A 19,337-nucleotide genomic window follows, 5' to 3' on the forward strand; every position below is an offset into this window, starting at 1 on the left:
CCTGGACAGGCAGCTCCACCTGGTCAGCCACGGGGGGCTGGGAAGAAAGGCAGGGTTAGAGATAGGCTGGGGTGTACTGGGGCATACTGGGGCACACTGGGATGCCCTAGAACCCTGTGGCCATGACAGGGGAGGGTCTGGGAACAGCAGAACTTGGGATACCCACCTCAGACCTCTTTGCTTGACTGGCTTTGATCTCTCCCTGTGGAGAGACAGTGAGGTGTCACTGGGGTGCCCCTAATTCCAGTAAGAGATTGGAGGGGATCCTAAGGCGTTAAACTGGGGGAAATTGGGGACCCCGACAGATGGGGACAGGGGTGTCAAAGGGACTGGACTGTGGGGGATGCAGGTGAGGAGGAAGGAATTCCAGTGGAGGGGACACGGGGAGCAGGGGAAGGCAGAAGGGGCAGGGAACAAAAATCGAGGAATTGGATGGGGTGTCAAGGAGGGGGATTTGGGGACACCACTGTCCTGGGGAATGGGAAAGGGAAAGGACTGGGGGAAAGCAGGAAGGAAATGGATGGGAAATGATGTCTTGAGTGTGTACTGGGGTGCACTGGGATGGATGGGATTACAGTGGGGGCCCGGAGAAAGAGGCCTCCCCAGGAAACACTGGGGTGCATTGGGGTGCCTTGGACAGTCGTGGCCATGAGAGAGGAGGGTCTGGGCCCAGAACAACTCCTGGCACCCACCTGGCCATTCGTCTCTCCCCTGATGATGCCTCCCTGTGGAGAGACAGTGAGAGGTCACTGGTCACTGGGGTGTCCCCAGTCTCAGTAAGGGATGGGGGGACCAAACTGTCCCCCAGTTCCCACACTGCATGTCCCCCAACTCCAGGACTTACCAGGATGCAGGAACCCCAACCTGTGTTGATGATGGTCTGGGGAAGGAGAGCAAAGGGTTGATCAGGATTGGCCATTGTGGGCCTGTGGGGGGACACAGGTGTCCCCACCCCACCCCGCCCATGGATACCCCCTCATATGAGAAGGAAAATCTGCGGGAACCATGGAGATGCTCCTGGATGGTGAAAGGGAGATGCCAAGACAAGCGTTTTCCTGCTCACCACCACGATCCAGTCCTGCACCAGAGCCGAAGCCAGGGCGACAAGACCCAACCCTGAGCCCATCCCTGAACCCATCCCTGAAGTGATCCTGGTGGGAAGGGGGACCCATCCAGGCATCTGCCGGGGGGCTCAGCAGGATGGTGAAGAGCAGGGCCACGCTGAGCACAGCAACCTTCATCTTCCTCTGGGCCTGGGCAGCGCTGGCTGAGGCTGCACAAGGGCAGGAGCACATTTATCCCTGCCGGGACTCCTCCCTGACCCTCCCCGAGAGCCCCCGGGGCAAAGCCCGGCTGGGCACAGCCCCCAGCCCTGGCCACAAGCCCAGCCCTGGCACAGAGTCCATCCCGCCTGCGGCACCCATCCAGCCACCTTCCCCGGCATCCCTCCAGCTTCCTGCACGGGGCAGCTGCCCCTGGAAGGGCCCAGGCCCCTGGGGGTGCCAGGGGGGTGGGCAGGGAGCTGAAAGCAGCTGCATACCCTGTGGGGACAATCCCACACAACACAATCCATCCTCCAACGGCCCCCAAAGCCTGATCCACTCATGTCCTCCTGCCCATCCCTTCCCACAGCTTTCCCTCTGGGACACCCCAGAGCACACCCAGGCCCCAGACCAGCATGTCTGTCCACAGTTGTCCCTGTTCCACTCCAGCCCCGTGGGGAAGGAAGGGGTTGCCACTGAACATGATTTGGGAAAATCCCACTCCTTGGGTGGGAGAACAATGGGGGACCTGGGCAGTGGGAACAGCCCCGTGACTGGGATCTCCAGGCACTGGAGGCACTGGGGAGCACTGGGCAATGTTGGGCACCTGGAGACAAGGGGGAGGCTTGGGGAATTGCTGGGGTGTGGCAGTTCCCAGATCCAGCCCACCCCATTTCCCAGCACTGCAGGCCCCAAATGGGTCCAGTCTCCAGCCCCAGAGCAGAGCCCAGGGGGGAAGATTCCTCTGCCACTCCCTTTGTCACACCCGGGGCCACCCACATCACCTGGGTCCCGCTCTGCAGAGCTGCCCCACACGGGGGGTTCCAAGGGACCCCATCCCCAACAGGGCTCCAAGTCCAGCTCTGTCCCTGGCTGGGACTTGTCCCCAGCTCCCCACAGGCCCTTGTCCCCACACGGTGTCTGTCCATGGCCCTGGGCCCACGCCAGCGCTGGCCCTGGGCAGGATGTGGCCATGCAGGGGGACAGGGTGAAGGGGCCCTTGTCCCCAGGCAGCCACTTGGAGCTAATTGGGCAAACAGAGCTCCCCTGCCAGCAGGAGGGGTGTTTGTCCCTGCCAGCACCTCTGATAAGCCCTGTTTGCCCATGGCCTGAGGCAGCAGGAAGCCATTCAGCAATCCCGGGGCTTTCCAGCCCTGTCTGATCCGGGCAGTCTGGGAATGGGGGAGGGCAAGGCAGCCTGGACACCCGGGCTCCCCCCAGGCCTGGCAGAGCAGGGCAGAGCTGGGGGCACGGGCAGGAGCAGGTCCTGGGGCACCCCACAGCCCTGGGGCTCCCTTGCTGCCCTCAGGACAGGCCGGAGCCCAGAGGTGGGGGCAGCGCCCAAAGCCTTGCTGAGCTCCAGGCACACAACACCCACAGCTCTGCTCTCCTCCTGCCAGCCAGCTGGGCCATCCTAGATGGCAATCAGGTGGGTCAACCCTTGGTGAATCCATGCTGACCACTCCTGATCCCCTTCCTGTCATCCACGTGCTCAGACGGCCTCCGGGATGAGCCATTCCAGCCCATTCCAGGGATGGAGGTGGGGCTGACTGGCCTGCAGCTCCCTGGGTCCTTCTTGCCCTCTTGGAAGAGTGGGATGACACTGGCTCTCATCCAGCCCTCAGGCCCCTCTCCTGACTGACACAGCCTTTCAAAGATCACCAGCAGTGGCCTCCCTGTGGTGTCCAGCAGCTCCCTCAGTGCTCCCAAATGCATCTGACAGGACCCACGGACTTGTGGATGCCAAGTTTGCCCAGGAGATCTCAACCCAGATCCCCCTTGACCACGGGAAAGTCTTTCTTCCACCCTTTCTTTTCACTGCTCTCCTGGGTCAGAGACTCCTCAGGGCTGGTTTTCTGTTCCAGAAGGGGCGACTCCACTGCTCTCCTTCCTGGCCTGCTTTGCCAAAAGCCCTGGAGCCATTCATGACAACACTCCAACCCTGGAGCCATCCCACCATCTCTCTGGGAGATCCAGGTCTCCAACTGCACAGGATCTCCAAATCTCTGTGTTTGTTTCCCTACCTCGGGCTTTGCTCTCCAGGCACTTCACTGAGGTGTTGGAGAGGGTCTGTTTGCCAGGAGGGCTGCCAGAGGACACCCCCTTGTCAGGCCTTGGGGCCACTCCCTGGGCTGCTGGACCTTCCTGGAAGTTTCCCCACTGGAGCCTTGTCTTGCTGCCTGGCTGCTCTCCAGGACTCTGCCCTTCCCATGTCTTTCCTAGTTGAAATCCCTCCTTCCCAGGTTGGCTCAGACACCTGTGTCCCATTTCTTGTGTCTCCCAGTCCCCTGTTGATCTTCAAACAGGGTGCCATGGTTCCTCTGGAAACTCATTCTCTGTCTGATATGTGCCACAGTCATTCAAGCTGTGCTTCCCAATCTCCATCCACTTCCAAATCCATCCAGCAGCCCGTGGGACAGGAAAATAACCCTCTGGTTTAGTGCTCTGCCTATGAGGGTGTGAAGAGAAGTATTTTTAGGAGTCCCAAGCTGGGGATCAAAGGATGAAAACCTGTTTTGGGTTCTGAAGGCAGAGGAAGGTTTGCCTGATCCGCAGGCAATCCCAGGTGTCCCTGGGTTTGTTCCCATGATGATACAGTCGCCCGTCACGGCTTCAAAGAAGTAAAAATACCCTGAGAAGTGGTTCCTGAGAACTGTCAATGGCTGATTGTTGTGTGACCTTCCAGGGCATTTGTTAAGGGTTGGGTTTCTCTCTTTCCAGGGCACTGTGGGGCCAGAACAGATCTGTTGTGGGGCAGCTGGGGAAACATTCCAGGCAACTGCCTTGACTATTTGCTCTGGAACTTGCCCAAGGAGGCAGCAGTGCCCAGGAAGATTTTCCTCTGGACTGTTTCTGCTTTCTGCCCCATTTCTTAGAGACCAGAGTGTGCCAGGGGGGGATTATTGCCCAGATGCACATGTGCCGTGACATCATTGGTGTGCTGAATTCGTCTGGACAGGAATGAAGGAACTGCCCACAGGGTCATCACTGAGGAACATTGACGGAGGAGAGGCCCAGGCTGCCTTGGAGATGCCAGTCAGGGGCAGGGCACTGGACACCAACTGAACATGTGCCAACAGCCTGGGGTTAACGAGCTGGGCAGGCTGGGAGGCTCCCAGGGCAGGTGGGTTGGCCAGTCAGCTGCAGGAGCTGAGTGGGAACCCCACTGCCTCCCTCGGGGCTGTGTCTCAGCACATGTCCCAGCGTTTAAGGATGTCTTCCCCTCTCCTGCTGACCACTGTCTCAGCCAGGGAGAGCTGACCTTTTCCTGCTCCAGGGAAAGGCTCTGGTGGCACAGCCCACGTGTCACCCTGAGGTTCTGTCTGTGGCACTGGGGCTTGGCCATGAGGGAGTGGGATGGGGAAGCTCCCTGGAGACTGGAAGCTCAGGTCCAGAAACTGGAAGGAAAAGCAAAGGCCAAAAGCATTTGTGCAGGAGAACTCCTGCTCCAGTGTCTGTTGGGCAGAGGAGAGGGGCTGGTCTGACATTTGACCCTGCTCAAGGCAGGGAAGAAATGTAACAAACCCCGGAAATCAATCCCCTGAGCAGGAACAGGGTCAGCCCGGCCTCAGAAAGGGGTCCTGAGGGTTCCTGGGCTGTGTGGGATCAAAGGGCAACCAATGTGCCAATTGCCACTCTGACAGATGGCCAAGGACAATATCACACCCACCGGGGCTTCCTGGTTCCCTTCCATCAGCTGATCAGTGACTGGAGAGCAAAGGATTGCTCAGGAAGGCTCACTTGCCCTTTAGCAGTCCCATCTGGCCAGTGCAAAAGTGTAATGGGGAGTGGAACCCTCCCTGGGCTTTGAAAAGCATCTTCGGGGGGCACAGCCCCCCTGAAAGGACTGAGCCATGGAATGGGACTCATGAGGGCAGAGTGGGAAAGAGAAATGGCCTGCAGAGGAACAGGGAGGGCCAGGGCAGAGAATCTTCCCCCTGGGCTCTGCTCTAGGGCTGGAGACTGGACCCATTTGGGGCCCGCAGTGCTGGGAAATGGGGTGGGCTGGATCTGGGAACTGCCACATCCCAGCAATTCCCCAACCAAAGGAACCCTGGGACATGGCAGAACCTCCTGGAATAAAGGGGACATTGTGACCCTGCAGCACCTCACGGAACCAAAGGGAGTCTGGGACGTGGCAGGGCCTGATGGAAATGAAGGAACCTCCTGGGAACAAAGGGACCCTGGGCACTGCCAAAAGTCAGGGAGACAAGGGAACCCCAGGACACTGTGGAATCTCCTGGAATCCAGGGGCCACTGGAATCCACTGGGGCCTCCTGGAACCAAAGGGAACATGGGACACTGCGGAACCTCATGGAATCAAAAGGACCCCGGGACTCTGTGGAACGTCAGGGAATCAAGGGGCCAGTGTGACATCCCAGAACCTTTGGGAACCAAAGGGAACCAATGGGACTTTGTGGAACCTCATGGAATGAAGGGGCCATTGTGACCCTGGGGAAAATGATGGAATCAGTGGGCCATTGTGGGCACTGCAGTGCACTGCAGGGCCTTCTGGAGCCAAAGAACACTGGGAAACAGTGCAGCCTCATGGAATCAAGGAGCCATTGTCCCACTGCAGAGCCTCAAGGAATAAGGGATCCAATCTTTGCCTCAGATTTTGTCAACAAATTAAATTTAAGGAATTACAGAAGTGGGATTGAACCACTTTTGTCCCACAGGATTTAATGATTGGTCAAATGAGAATACTGATATAAAATGAATCACTTATTCTTACAAAAGATCGGACAAAAATCTTAATCAGAATTATGTACAAGACAGTATAAAGGCTAAAACTACTAGTAGTACAGTATAAGATAGGATAGTGCCCTATATTGAAGCAATTATTGAAACAATTCTATTAAAGCTAGCCAAAAGAAATAATTATTAAGTAGAGATCTGATGGAACTCACCCAGACCAACGGTCACTGGGAGATTTCTTTTGCTCAGCCTTGAGGAGTGTCCTTGGAGGGCATCCCCAGCCAAGGCAGGAATCTCCACACATCTACCCCAAGAAGGGCTGTGTTGGAAGAACCTGCCTGGATGAAAGGGGACTGGACTTCTCTAGTATAAAGTGACTGACTGCTCCTCACAAATGGACAGGCCAGTTCCCAGCTTCTCTTCCAAACTTCCCACCCAACTTCCAAAAGCAGGCTGTGTGTTTGCAGTTGGGTGAACCAGGCTGGTTTGAGCATCATCCAACACCAAACCCATCCCCATGGTGGCACCAGTAACTGGCAGATCTCACAGACAGCTGGCAGGAGAGCTGGCACTGTTGGCATTGTCTGATGGCATTTTAGGCCTTATCAGGGCAGGCCCTCCTGCCACCCAGCTAGAGAGGTTGGCTGGGCAAGTCCATCCTGGAGATGCACAGGGAGCCAAGAGTTGGGCTCCTGAGTGACATCCAACAATGGACAGGTGGGTGGGACTGAGCAGGTGAAAGTGTCTCAGGTAGAGCTGGACTGGCAACCCAAGGGGGAATTATTCCTGGCTCGCTGGGCCCAGGACACCTCAGGGCCTCAGGGAAGAGCTGCAGCAGGGGAGGCACAGTTTAGACTGAATACCCTCTTTGCACTGGAAGGCATTTTTTGTTGCACAGGCATTTAAAAGCCTTTCCCAGGACAGAATTTCGGGACAGGGGCACAGGTAGGTGTGGGGAATCCCGGCTGGGCCGGGACCCCTGGTATAGAACGAAAAACTGACTGAGAATAAAGGCCTTAGTGCTGACAGCAGGCACCCTGAGAAGAGGAGAAAAACATCCAGAGAACAAGGCCACTATTCCTGTGAGAACAAGGATACTGTCTCGTGGGAACGAGGGCTTGTTTTGAACAGAGTGACTGAGAAAAATATAAACATCAAAGGAAAACAGGGACAGGTGCACAGAAATGTTGTGAGAAAGTAGAACTGAGAAAGTGCAACTAAAATCCACCTATTGGCTGTAAGAATTGTAGTTTGTGTGTTGAAATGGACCTATCTGTGTGGTAGACGTGTGCCTGAAGAGCTGTATTTAAGAGGCTGTAAACTGCAGCTCGTGGTTGCTGCTGCTGCTTCGTATCCGTCCCAACCACGACAGGTAGGTCCCAGCCTCACTTCTGAATACGTTTCTTTTTCTTTTCTTTGTGCCTTTCCACTGTGCTGCTGATTCAGCCTAAACTCAGACTCTGAAAGCAGTTGGGGGCTCATCAGTTGGTTGTGGTAGCAAGTAAAGACACTGAGGAGGGATCCTGCGGAAGGTTTGGGAGCATCTCTGGGCACAGGGGTGCCAAAAGGGCTCGGAAGCGGCAGAGCTGGTCCCCAGGGGTGCTCCGCTCTCCGGCTCCTCGTCTCCCTGCACGAGACACTCATTTCTCGGCCGAGGAGGATGAGGAAGGGAAGGAAAGCAGCAGGTGGATGCAAAGGGCTGAGCGAGAAGGCGGGTGAGGAGAAAGGTTCCTTTGGAAGAGCGAGACAATTAGGGCAAATTTGGGATTAAAAGCGGAGGGGCAAAAAGCCGCGAGCGGTAATTTGGGACTGCAAGGTCTGCCGTCAGCGGGAGCGGGAGCGGGCGAGGATGCGGGAAAGGCGGGGAGCGGGACGGGAACAGGCTCGGGGCTGCCGCGGAGGATCCCGCAGGTGCGGGAGGAGCAGCACCTGGGCTGCGGGAGCGCGAACGGGGCAGGGGGCGGGCACCGAGCGCTGCCCCGGGACCCGGCGGGGCTCCGGCGGGGCATCGAAGGGACAGCGAAGGGGCATCGAAGGGGCAGCGAAGGGACAGCGAAGGGACAGCGAAGGGGCAGCGAAGGGGCAGTGAAGGGACAGCGAAGGGGCAGAGAAGGGGCAGCGAAGGGGCAGCGAAGGGACAGCGAAGGGAGCTCCGCGGGGCTGCGGGAGCTGCGGGAACACCGGGAGCACCGCGGGGCTGCGGGAGCCGCCCCGGGCAGGGCAGGGCAGGGCAGGGCAGGGCATGTCCCCCCCGCCCGCACAGGTGAGCGCGGCTCGGCACCGGGAGCAGGCAGGGGGGGTTAGAAAGGGGAAAGAAAATAGGAATAACTAAGGAAATTAGGAAAGGCTGCGGTTCGGGGGAAGGAGAGCGCGGCCGCGCTGCGGGAGCCGGCGGGGATGCGGGGCCGGGCGGACGCGGTGCCTGCCCCGCCGGGCTCCCCGCAGTGCCCCCGCGGCTCCTGGCCGGGCGGAGCTCTGTGCGGGGCTGGGCGCGGGGTCCGCAGAGTCGGCCCGGGCGGGGGTCGGGGCGTTGCCCCCGGGCACGGGGAGCGGGAGCGGCGGGACCGGGAGCATCCTTCGCTCCCTCCATCCCTCCCTCCCTGCACGCGCAGGGATGCTCCCGCCAGGCTGGCACAGACGCGCGCACAACTTTTTGCTGGCTAACGCGGCTGGAGCTGAAGCTCCTTTCGCCTTCCCCAGGCTGATGCTGCTCCCGTGTCCTGAGCAACAAACTGCAGCGGGTTGTTTTATTGATCCCAGACAGGAATGACTTGCTCTCTAAACTACAACTTAAAGGATGCTGCTTGCATAACAAGTGGGAATAGCTGGGATCTTACATACTAATTATCCGTCACCTTTTAGGCTCAGCAAAAGAGGGTTTGAGGGTTTTTTGCAAGGAGGGTTCGATATTCTGGTGCCACGTGATTTATTTCCCTTGGGTTAAGGAGTTGGCTTTGTCTGACAGTTCTGTGTAGTTAACTGAATTTAAAACACTAGGTAAAGGTAAAGACAAGGCAGAGTGAAGGAAGGCTATTAACCGTCAGATAACTCAATTGCCTTTTTCTTTGCTCTCGTGGTCTTTGTGAGTTCTATTTGCTGGGCCATGCTGGAGATGGCTGATCCCCATCAGGGGCAGGGGTGGGCACAGCCCTGGTACTGTGCAGGCCCTGCCAGGGAAGCTGCTACTCCTTCGAAATCCTCTTCTGGGTTTGAAAGTCCCTAACTCCTGCCAGGTCTCTTTTGAGGTGTGTTAGATTAGAGCAAGTGTGGGGTTTCTTCCCCCTGTGGCCTGCAGTGCCCCCCTCCCCCCCGTGCCAGCAGTTGGCAGAGTCCCTTTGCTGCTGCTGCTGCCCTGGTGTTGAGCCCCGCGGTTCCCCAGAGGACGAGCCTCCCTTTGCAGAGGATTTGGCGCGGGGGGAGGCGGAGCGGCGGCGAAGAGCGGCGAGGAGCGGCTGAAGGAGATGGAGGCCGAGATGGCGCTGTGAGGAGCGGGGGAAGGGGCGGGGCTTTGTGGCCATGGCAACGGGGGCGGGGCCGGGGCTGCAGGGAGGGGAGGAGTGCCATGGGAACGGGGGGGGGCTTGGGGTGGCCATGGCAACGGGGGCGGAGCTTGGGCAGTGGGTGGAGCCTGAGTGTGGCCATGGTAACAGAGGCGGGGTCGCTCTGGTGGGTGGGGCTTAGAGACAGGAGGAGCTTTGGGGTGTTAATGATTGTGGGTGGGGCTTGGAGGTTAATGGCGGTAGTGGGTGGGACTTGGGGCAGTGGGCGGGGTTTAAGGGTGTCCATGGCAATGGGGTGGGGTTTGGGGCAGTGGGAGGAGTTTGAGTTCCTATGGCAACAGGGGTGGGGTCTAAGGGGTTGGGATGGGCGGTGCTTGGTTTCCCAGTGGCCATGTGGGCGGGGCCAGGGGCTTGGTGACGGGGGTGTTATTGGGAGGGCCCTGGGTGTTACTGGGAGCACTGGGAGGGTGCTGAGGGGTCACTGGGGTGTCACTGGGAGCACTGGGAGGGTGCTGAGGGGTCACTGGGGTGTCACTGGGAGCACTGGGAGGGTGCTGGGGGGTCACTGGGGTGTTACTGGGAGCACTGGGAGGGTCACTGGTGTCACTGGGGGGGTGTCACCGGTGCCCCTCCCCCCCCAGGTTCGAGCAGGAGGTTTTGGGGGCTCCAGGCCCCGCCCCTGGGGACCCGCTGGCCCCGCCCCCCATCCTGCAGCCAATCATCGCCACCAACACCTACCAACAGGTGACCTTTGACCCCCTGAAAATGACCCCTGACCCCCCCAATGTCCCCCAATGTCCCCAATGTGTCCCCAATGTCCCCAATGTCCCCCCAATGTCCCTCCAATGTCCCCCAATATCCCCAATGTCCCTCCAATGTCCCCCAATGTCCCCCAAGGTCCCTCCAATGTCCCCAATGTCCCCAATGTGTCCCCAATGTCCCCCAATGTCCCCCCAATGTCCCCAATGTCCCCCCGATGTCCCCCCGATGTCCCCCCGATGTCCCCCAATGTCCCCCAATGTCCCCCCAATGTCCCCCAATGTCCCCCAATGTCCCCCCAAATTTCCCACCAATGTCCCCCCCATGTGGCCCCCAATGTCCCCAAATGTCGTCCCCAATGTTCCCCCAATGTCCCCAGTCCCACAATGTCCCCCATGTCCCCCCAATGACCCAATCCCCCCAATGTCTCCCATGTCCCAATGTCCCCCAATGTCCCCTAATGTTCCCATGTCCCCCCCAATTTTTGTCCCCAATGTCCCCCCAATGTCCCCAATGTCCCCCCAATGTCCCCCCAATGTCCCCCCAATATCCCCCAATGTCCCCAGTGTCCCCCAATGTCCCCCCAGTTGGAAATGTTTGCCATCATCCAAACACAGGTACAACTCACAGCTGTCCCTCCTCACGTCCCTCGCAGGTCAGCAGCGACAGCCTTGGAGGAGCCTCAGGATTGCTCCCTGCAGTGATCCCTGCTCCAGCCTTGGAATACAGAGCAAAAACCCAGGGAATGCTCCGTGCCTGCAGCTCTCCCGCTCTGGGCTGTGCCACCTCCACACAGCTTCTCCTGGGAAGTTCTCTGCAGCCCAGCACAGGAGGATCCAGCTCTGCTCGCGGCCCTCTGCTCCTGGAGTCGTCGAGGAGCAGCTGCAACAATTCCCCGAGTCCCATTCCCGCCTTTCGGGACGTTTCCTTGGAGCTCCCTTTGTTCTGTGACATGTTCCAAACCTCCTCAGATCCCCCCGAAAACTCCCCCAGGACCCCCCAAACCCTCCTGTGACCCCCCAAAATCCAGCAGAGACCCCCAACCCCCCCCAAATCCCTCATACCCTCCAACTTCCCCCCAAATCCCTCGTTCCCCCAAATCCCTCATGTTCCCCCAAATTCCCCCAAATCCCTCATGTTCCCCCAAACCCCCCCCAAATCCCTCATGTCCCCCCAAATCCCTCATGTCTCCCCAAATCCCCCCAAATCCCACTCCCACCTTGCTGGCGAAGCACAGGGAATTGATGGATTCCCCAAAATTCTCCTCCAGGGAGAAAATGGTTACTAACATGTCTCCAATTTCCCCTCTCCCCCTGGGGAGGGGAAATTTGGGATTCAGGGAGGAATTTGGGGATTTAGGGGAGAATTTTTGGATTCAGGGAGGATTTTGAGGGAAATTTGGGGGTTTAGGGCTGTCTCATCATCGGACATCCTTGGATACCGGTATCGCTTTGTTCGGGTCTTTTCCGTCTGGTGTCTGGTCTCCTGTAAAACACAACTTAGGGCACAGAATTAGTTTTTCCCCAGGGCTAGATTTCCTTGAGGGACACATTGGATCTCTCCATCCTTCCTCATAACCCACCAGGTATTTCTGGGCCCTTGAGCAAAACCAATCCCACGACTGGGTTTGTCTTGGCCTGAGGGAGGAGTGATCCAAAGGGCCTTACCTAACATACCTTTGAGATGGATGGCTGGAACTTTGTCTCCATCTCCAGTGTGGAGGGATTCTGCTTGGGCAGGACCAGCTCGGTTGACAGAGCCTCTAGTGTTGACGAGCCAGGTGGCCTTGGCTAAGTTCTTATCCCAATTTTTGTAAGTTCCCTCACCTAGTGCCTTTAGGGTTGTCTTCAACAGTCCATTACACCTTTCTACTTTTCCTGCAGCAGGTGCCTGATATGGAATGTGATAGACCCATTCAATCCCATGCTCCTGTGCCCAAGTGGCTACTGGGCTGTTCTTGAAATGAGTCCCGTTGTCTGACTCAATCCGGCGCTCACTGAGCTCCCTGTGGAGCTGCTCCCGGGACTCCTTGAGCTCCCTCTGGAGCTGCTCCCAGGACTCTCTGAGCTCCCTCTGGAGCTGCTCCTGGGACTCCTGGAGCAAAACTCAAGAACTAACAGCAAAGAACAGGGATGGTTTGGTTTAGTGCTGAATGCCATGGGTGTAAACATCCGGTCTGAGATAAAGAAGTTTTTTCCAGTTTAGCCCCCTCAGCCCCTGTCCCATTGTGACAGGCCCTACTGAACCCTTTGCCCACATGTTTCTAGAAGCTGCCTTGAAGTCCTGGAAGGCCCCAAGGAGGTCTCCCCACAGCCTTTTCTTCTGCAGGCTGAAGAGCCCCCACTCTCTCAGCCTGTCTCCATGCGAGAGGTGCTGCAGCCCTCTGATCCCCTTGGTGGCCTCCTCTGGAAGTGGAGGAATTCCAGGGCCCCGCAAACCTCTGGGTTCCCCAAGATGTTTGAGAGGTCTTCATGCCGAGCTGTGGCGTGGCTCTGCCGCTGCTCCTCCTCCTGCAGACGCCGCTCCAGCTCCGACTCCAGGGAGCTGCGGGAAAGTCCCAGAATTTCTCCCTGAATCCCCCCCAAATTCCCATCAAACCTCTTCCCAAAGCCCCCCCACAGCTCCGACTGGAGGGGGATTTTCAGTGGATCTTTGCCAGATTTGGAGTGGGTTTGGAAGGATTTTTGCTCCATTTCAATGGATTTCAGCTCAGTTCTGAAGGATTTCCTGGGATTTTGAATGGATTTCAGGGCGATTTGGAAGGACTTGGATGGATTTTGATGGTGTTTTTTACGGGATTTGGGTGGATTTTGCTGGATTTGGGGCAGTTTTGGGGGATGTTTCGGTGCTTTGCTCACCGTACTCTGGAGCTCAGGGTGCTCTCCCATTGTTCTCGCTCCCTTCAGCTTCCTCTGGAGGTTTTCACAGGACTCCTTGAGCTGCTCTCAGGACTCCTTGAGCTCCCTCTGGAGCTGCTCCCGGGACTCCTTGAGCTCCCTCTGGAGCTGCTCCCGGGACTCCTTGAGCTCCCTCTGGAGCTGCTTCCAGGACTCCTTGAGCTCCCTCTGGAGCTGCTCCCAGGACTCCTTGAGCTCCCTCTGGAACTGCTCCCGGGACTCCTTGAGCTCCCTCTGGAGCTGCTCCCGGGACTCCTTGAGCTCCCTCTGGATCTGCTCCAGGGACTCCTTGAGCTCCCTCTGGAGCTGCTTCCAGGACTCGAGCTCCCTCTGGAGCTGCTCCCAGGACTCCTTGAGCTCCCTCTGGAACTGCTCCCGGGACTCCTTGAGCTCCCTCTGGAGCTGCTCCCGGGACTCCTTGAGCTCCCTCTGGAGCTGCTCCCGGGACTCCTTGAGCTCCCTCTGGAGCTGCTCCCGGGACTCTCTGAGCTCCCTCTGGAACTGCTCCTGGCACTCTCTGAGCTCCCTCAGGAGCAGCTCCAAAGGGAGCTCTGTGTGTGCCAGGAGCAGCTCCAGAGGGAGCTCAAGGAGTGGAAACAGCAGGAGAGTGACGTCATCTCCAGAGTGCGGTGAGCAAAGCACCAAAACATCCCCCAGAACTGCCCGGAATCCAGCAAAATCTGCCCAATCCCTTAAAAATACCCTGAAAATCCATGCAAGTCCTTCAAAACCCCCTGAAATCCAACCAAGTCCTTTTGCAGCAAAAAAAGTACTTTTTTGGGCAAAAATGCCTTTTTTTGCCTCTGCCCCTCTTTTTTCCACCCCTCCAACTCCCCCTTTTCCTCCAAAACATCCCCTTTTCCCCCCCAAATCCTTTTTTTCCCCCAAATTCCTATTTATTTCCCAGAATTCCCACTCCTCTCAGCATTCCGTGCATTCCCATTCCCAGTCTGCCCTGGATGGGTATCCCGTCTGCATCTTCGCCTACGGGCAGACTGGAAGTGGGAAGACATTCACCATGGAAGGACTGGAACCGCCCGGAGATCCTGAATCCCGCGGGATGATCCCGAGGGCCGTCCGACACCTCTTCCAGAGCACCCACGACCTGAAGGGGAAAGGTTGGGAGGTAATTCCCAAAAAAACCCCAAACCTGGGATTCTGAGATTTTTAGGGGCTGGAATTCCCAGGATTTCGGGATGACCGAGGCGGTTTTAGTCCTGGTTTTCCGCCCGTTTTGGGAGTTCCAGGGGAGGGAATTTTAGGGGTGGGGGAGGGGTATTTGGGGAATTTTGGGAATTCTGGGGGGGATTTTGGGGGTGGGGAGGCCGAATTCCAAGGCTTTCAGGCTGACTGAGGTGGTTTTAGTACCGGTTTTCCAAAGGTTTTCTGGAGCTGCTCCCGGGACTCCTTGAGCTCCCTCTGGAGCTGCTCCTGGGACTCCTTGAGCTCCCAATTCTCACACTCCAGGCCCCATTTTTCTCTGTGCAGCTTCCGGAGCTGGTTCCGGGTCTGGCCCAGCTTGTCCTGTAGCTCCTGCATCTATACCCACAGGTCCCAGGGTGAGCGTTTGGGGGGGCACCGGAGGATCCTGGGGGGAAACCCGGGTTTGGGGACAATGAGGAGGGGTTTGGGGACATCAGGGAGGAACTGGCTCTGGACTATCTTAATTTTTTTTCTCCGGTCCCTGTAAGTTTTTGGGAATTCCAGGCCCCCCGCAAACCTCTGTGTTTTCCACGTTTCCAACAGCGCTCGCTCCCGAGCTCTGGCCTCATCCTGTGGGTGCAGTCACGGGAGCTCCGGGACAAGCTGGACCAGGCCCTGAAGCAACTCCGGAAGCTGCAGAGAGACAAACGGGGCCTGGAAAGGCAGAACCAGGTGCTCAAGGAGTCCAGGGAGCAGCTCAAGGAGTCCACAGAGACTCTACATCAGGAGCTCAGGGAGCGGGAGAGGAGAGAGAGCACCCTGAGCTCCAGAGTACGGTGAGCAAAGCACCGAAACATCCCCCAAAACTGCCCCAAATCCAGCAAAATCCGCCCAAATCCTGTAAAAAACGCCAACAAAATCCATCCAAATCCTTCCAAATTGCCCTGAAATCCACTCAAAATCCCAGGAAATCCTGCAGAACTGAGCTGAAATCCTTTGAAATGGAGCAAAATTCCTTCAAAACCCACTCCAAATCTGTCAAAGATCCACTGAAAATCCCCCTCCAGCCGGAGCTGTGGGAAAGCTGCCTCCGAGTGGGGTGAGGGAACCACCAAAATTCCCCTGAAATCCACCCAAACCCCCGCAAATTCCATCAAGAATCCCTCAAATCTTCTGAAAATCCACAAAAATTGACCTCAAGTCCACGCAAGTCAACCCCAAACCCCTCAAGATCCCACAGAATTTCCCCCAAAAGCCTTCCAAAAATTCCCCAATTCCCTCCAACTTCTCCACAATTTCCCCAAATCGCCCCAAATTCCAGAGATTTCCTCAAAATCCCTCAACATGGGAATTTTCTGAGATTCTCTCAAGGCTCCCCACAGAAATTCCCCAAAACCCTTCGACAAATTCCCCAATTCCCCACAAAGCCCCCTCCAAAATCGTATCAATTCCCTCCAAATTGCCTTCAAATCCCCCAAGCCCCTTGAGGTTTGGGAATTCCAATTTGGGAATTTGGGGGATTCAGGGGGAAATTTGGGGGGAAAGTCAGGGGATTTGGGGGCATTTGGGTGGAAATTCAGAGACACCCAGGGAATTTGGGGGGAAATTCAGGGAATCTGGGGGGATTCGGGGGGAAATTCCAGGCATTTGGGGGGTCAGAGGGAGGATTTGGGAATTCTGAGGGGGGTTTGGGAAGGGATTTGGTGGGAATTCAGGGGGAAATTCAGGAAAATTCAGGGCATTTGGGGGATCAGAGGGAGGATTTGGGAAGAATTTCGGAATTCTAAGGGGGAGTTGGGAATTCCAGGGGGTTCGGGACTTTTGGGCGGGGCTTTGGGAAGAGGTTTGATGGGAATTTGGGGGGGATTCAGGGAGAAATTCTGGGACTTTCCCGCAGCTCCCTGGAGTCGGAACTGGAGCGGCGTCTGCGGGAGGAGGAGCAGCGACAGAATGAGACCAGAGCTCCGGAGGAAGAGCTCTCAAACATCTCGGAGAACACAGAGGTTGGCGGGGGGCCTGGAATTCCCAAAAACTTTCGGGGAAAAAACCGGGGAAATCCGGAGCCGTTTGGGTGCTTTGTGGGGCGAAATCCGCCAGGGGGCGCCAACGCGGAGGAAAAAAAGGCGGGAAACTCTGAGGGTGGCAGCAATTCCCGGTCTTTTGAGCCCAAAATTCCTCACGGGGGGCCCGAAAACATGGGAAGAGTCAAGGAAAAAAGGCAAGAAATGGGAATTCGCACCAGTGTTGCTGGTTTTTGAACCGAAAACACCTCAGAATTTGGGAAAAATGGGGAAAAAATCGGGGATTTGCTCCGATTTCGGCTTTCTTTTTGGCATCAAAAACCCATCCCAAAAAATCGGGAAAGATTGGGAAAAATGAGGAATTTGCACCACGTCTGGCGGTTTTGTGCCCAAAATCCACCAGTGGTGCCAAAAAAAAAAAGGTGGGAGAATGGGGGTTTGCACCAATTTTGAGCTTTGTGGCATTGAAATCTCTCAGGGAGCGCCGCAGAATTTGGGAAAAGAAGAAAAAAAGGGAATTTTCCACCCAAAACCCCTTGGGGGGAGCACCTCAAAATTCTCATGGGAAAAATGGAAATTTTTACCAATTTCACGATTTTTCGGCCAAAAATCCCTCCGAGGATGCTGAAAAACCGAGAAAAAAATTTGGAATTTTCACCAATTGTGCTGCTTTTGGCATCAAAATCCCTCAGGAGGTCCCTCAAAAATCTGGAAAAAATGGCACTTTTTTACCTGTTCTGCCATTTTGGCGTCAAAATCCGCTTCGTGGCACCTCAAAATTTGGGAAAAGTCAGGAAAACCTTGGGAATTTTGCCCCGATTCCGCTGTTTTTTTCCCTTTTGGTGCCATTTCCCCCCCGTTCCTCCCCAGGCTCACCGGAGGCGGGTCGAGGACCATCTCCACCTGCAGCGGCACCAGATGGCCGCTCTCCAGGAGGTACAGAAATCACAAAAATCCCTCCTGGATCAGCAGGAAGAACAGATCCACCATCTGGAGATGGAGCGACGCCGCCTCCACAATGACACCCAGGAGCCCAAAGTGGGTCTGGGGCAGAGGGGGGTATTTTATGAGGGGAACCCCCCCTAAACTTTCCCTAAATCCTATTTTTTCCCTGTTTTCCAGGACAACATCCCCGTGTTCTGCCGTGTGCGGTCCGTGCTGCCGGAGGAGTCAGAGCGGCAGCGGGGGCTGCAGCACCTGCACTTCTCCCCGCAGAACTCCACAACACTCATTGTCAGCCAGCCCGACGAGGTGAGAAGGGCTGCACCCAAAAATGCCCTTTTTCCCCTCAAAAATCCCTTTTTTCCCCTCAAAAATTTCTTTTTTCCCCCCTCAAAAATGTTGGGTTTTCCTCTCAAAAATCCTTTTCCCCCCTGCAAAAACGTTGTTTTTCCCCTCAAAAATGTAATTTTTTCCTCTCAAAATATAATTTTTTTCCCCCTCAAAAATCCCTTTTTTACCTTCAAAAATGTCTTTTTTTCCCTCAAAAATCCCTTTTTGCCCTCTCAAAAATGGCCCTTTTTCTCTTCAAAAATGTTTTTTCCCCTCAAAAATCCCTTTTTCCCCTGCAAAAACATTGGTTTTTCCCCTCAAAAATGTCATTTTACCTTCTCAAAAATGTCATTTTTCCCCCTCAAAAATGTCCTTTTTTTCCTTTGAAAACATCCTTTTTCCCCTCAAAAATCCCACTTTTCCCCCTCCAAAACGTCCTCTTCTTGCAGCAAAAAAAGGCCTTTTGTGGGCAAAAATGTCCTTTTTTGCCTTTGCCCCTCTTGTTTCCACCCCTCCAACTCCCCCTTTTCCTTCAAAAAATCCCCTTTTTCCCCCCCAAATCCTTTTTTCCCCCAAATTTCCATTTATTTCCCAGAATTCCTGTTTCCCCCCCCCCCGGCATTCCCAAATCCCCCTTAGAATTCCCCAGGCCTTCCCGAAATCCTCCCTCTGACCTGCCAAAATTCCCTAAATATCCCCCCCATTTCCCCCTGAATCCCCCCAAATTCCCTGATTTTCCCCTGAATGCCCCCACATTCCCTGATTTCCCCACCAACCTGCTGAAATTCCCTGATTTCCTCCCCAATGCCCCCAAATAATGTGAATTTCCCCCCAAATTCCCTGAATTTCCCCCCAAATTCCCCGAATTTCCCCCCAACCCCCTGAAATTCTCTGATTTGGGGGGAAAATTTGGGATTTAGGAGAGATTTTGGGGGAAATTTGGGATTCGGGGGGGATTTGAGGGGCTTTGGGGGGGCTTTGGGGGTCACAGGAGGGTTTGGGGGGTCCTGGGGGAGTTTTGGGGGGGATTTGAGGAGGTTTGGGCAGTCACAGAGAGGATTTGGGGGTTCCGGGGGGGCTCACAGAGGGGTTTGGGGGGGTTAGGGGAGTTTGGGGGGTCCAGGAGGGGGGTTGAGGTGGATTTGAAGGGGTTTGGGGGAGTTTTGGGGGGATTTGGGATGGAATTTATGTTGGAGTTGGGGGGGGTTTGGAGGGTCCGGGGGCGGTTGGGGGGGATTTGAGGGGGTTTGGGGGTCACTGGGGGAGTTTTGGAGGATCCTCGGGGGCATTTGAAGGAGTTTGGGGGGTCGCAGAGGGAATTTGGGGGGGTGACAGAGGGGGCTTGGGGGGTCTGGGGAGAGGTTTGAGGAGGTCACAGAGGGGCTTGGGGGAGGCCAGGGGGAGTTTTGGGTGGGATTCAGGGGGGTTTGGGGAGGTCACAGAGGGAATTTGGGGGGTCACGGGAGCATTTGAGGGGGCTTGGGGGTCACTGGAGGAGTTTTGGGGGGTCACGGGGGGTTTGGGGGGTCTTGAGGCTGGTTTTGGGGGTCTCACCCGCCCCCATCCCCCCCAGGTGAAAGACCGCGTGATCGGCACCCCCAAGCCCAACCGGAAGTGAGATCAAGCCCCACCCTTCGCTCCGCCCTTCGCTCCGGCCTTATCTTGCTTTTAAAACAAAACTAGCCCCTGGTGGTCTAGTGGTTAGGTTGCAGCACTCTCACCGCTGCGACCCGGGTTCAATTCCCGGCCAGGGAAAAACTCCCCCGGGCAGATGGAGCTCGTCAG

General features: G+C 56.3%; 2 protein-coding genes and 1 long non-coding RNA gene across 3 annotated transcripts; 1 reads left to right on the plus strand and 2 right to left on the minus strand.

The window, feature by feature from the left end:
* Nucleotides 1-3,553, minus strand: LOC120324814. Its single transcript, XR_005566420.1, has 5 exons — nt 3,520-3,553; nt 845-880; nt 693-725; nt 167-202; nt 1-37 (listed from the first exon to the last, which is right to left on the minus strand). It is a non-coding gene; the product is annotated as an uncharacterized LOC120324814 (long non-coding RNA).
* A 9,551-nt stretch (nt 3,554-13,104) lies between these two features.
* LOC120324812 (trichohyalin-like) lies at nt 13,105-13,831 on the minus strand. Its single transcript, XM_039389203.1, has 2 exons — nt 13,819-13,831; nt 13,105-13,667 (listed from the first exon to the last, which is right to left on the minus strand). Exons 1-2 carry the CDS (start codon nt 13,829-13,831, stop codon nt 13,165-13,167), a joined length of 516 nt encoding a protein of 171 aa, XP_039245137.1. The 3' UTR covers nt 13,105-13,164.
* A 126-nt stretch (nt 13,832-13,957) lies between these two features.
* LOC113996658 (kinesin-like protein KIFC1) lies at nt 13,958-19,195 on the plus strand. Its single transcript, XM_027737852.2, has 6 exons — nt 13,958-14,242; nt 14,863-15,095; nt 16,157-16,262; nt 17,151-17,318; nt 17,403-17,531; nt 19,126-19,195. Exons 1-6 carry the CDS (start codon nt 14,135-14,137, stop codon nt 19,168-19,170), a joined length of 789 nt encoding a protein of 262 aa, XP_027593653.2. The 5' UTR covers nt 13,958-14,134; the 3' UTR covers nt 19,171-19,195.
* The last annotated feature ends 142 nt before the right edge of the window (nt 19,196-19,337 follow it).

The sequence above is a fragment of the Pipra filicauda genome, unplaced genomic scaffold (genome assembly GCF_003945595.2).
Source record: "Pipra filicauda isolate LSUMZ 115617 unplaced genomic scaffold, ASM394559v2 scaffold715_size207569_pilon, whole genome shotgun sequence".
Taxonomy (NCBI): Eukaryota; Metazoa; Chordata; class Aves; order Passeriformes; family Pipridae; genus Pipra; species Pipra filicauda.

Bases quoted from the DNA above. Each gene is read 5' to 3' on its own strand.
- LOC113996658 (XM_027737852.2), top strand. From the start codon at position 14,135: ATGGAAGGACTGGAACCGCCCGGAGATCCTGAATCCCGCGGGATGATC. The intron at 15,096-16,156 runs GTGAGCAAAGCA...ACTTTCCCGCAG, and splicing joins ACCCTGAGCTCCAGAGTACG to CTCCCTGGAGTCGGAACTGG. The intron at 16,263-17,150 runs GTTGGCGGGGGG...GTTCCTCCCCAG, and splicing joins ACATCTCGGAGAACACAGAG to GCTCACCGGAGGCGGGTCGA.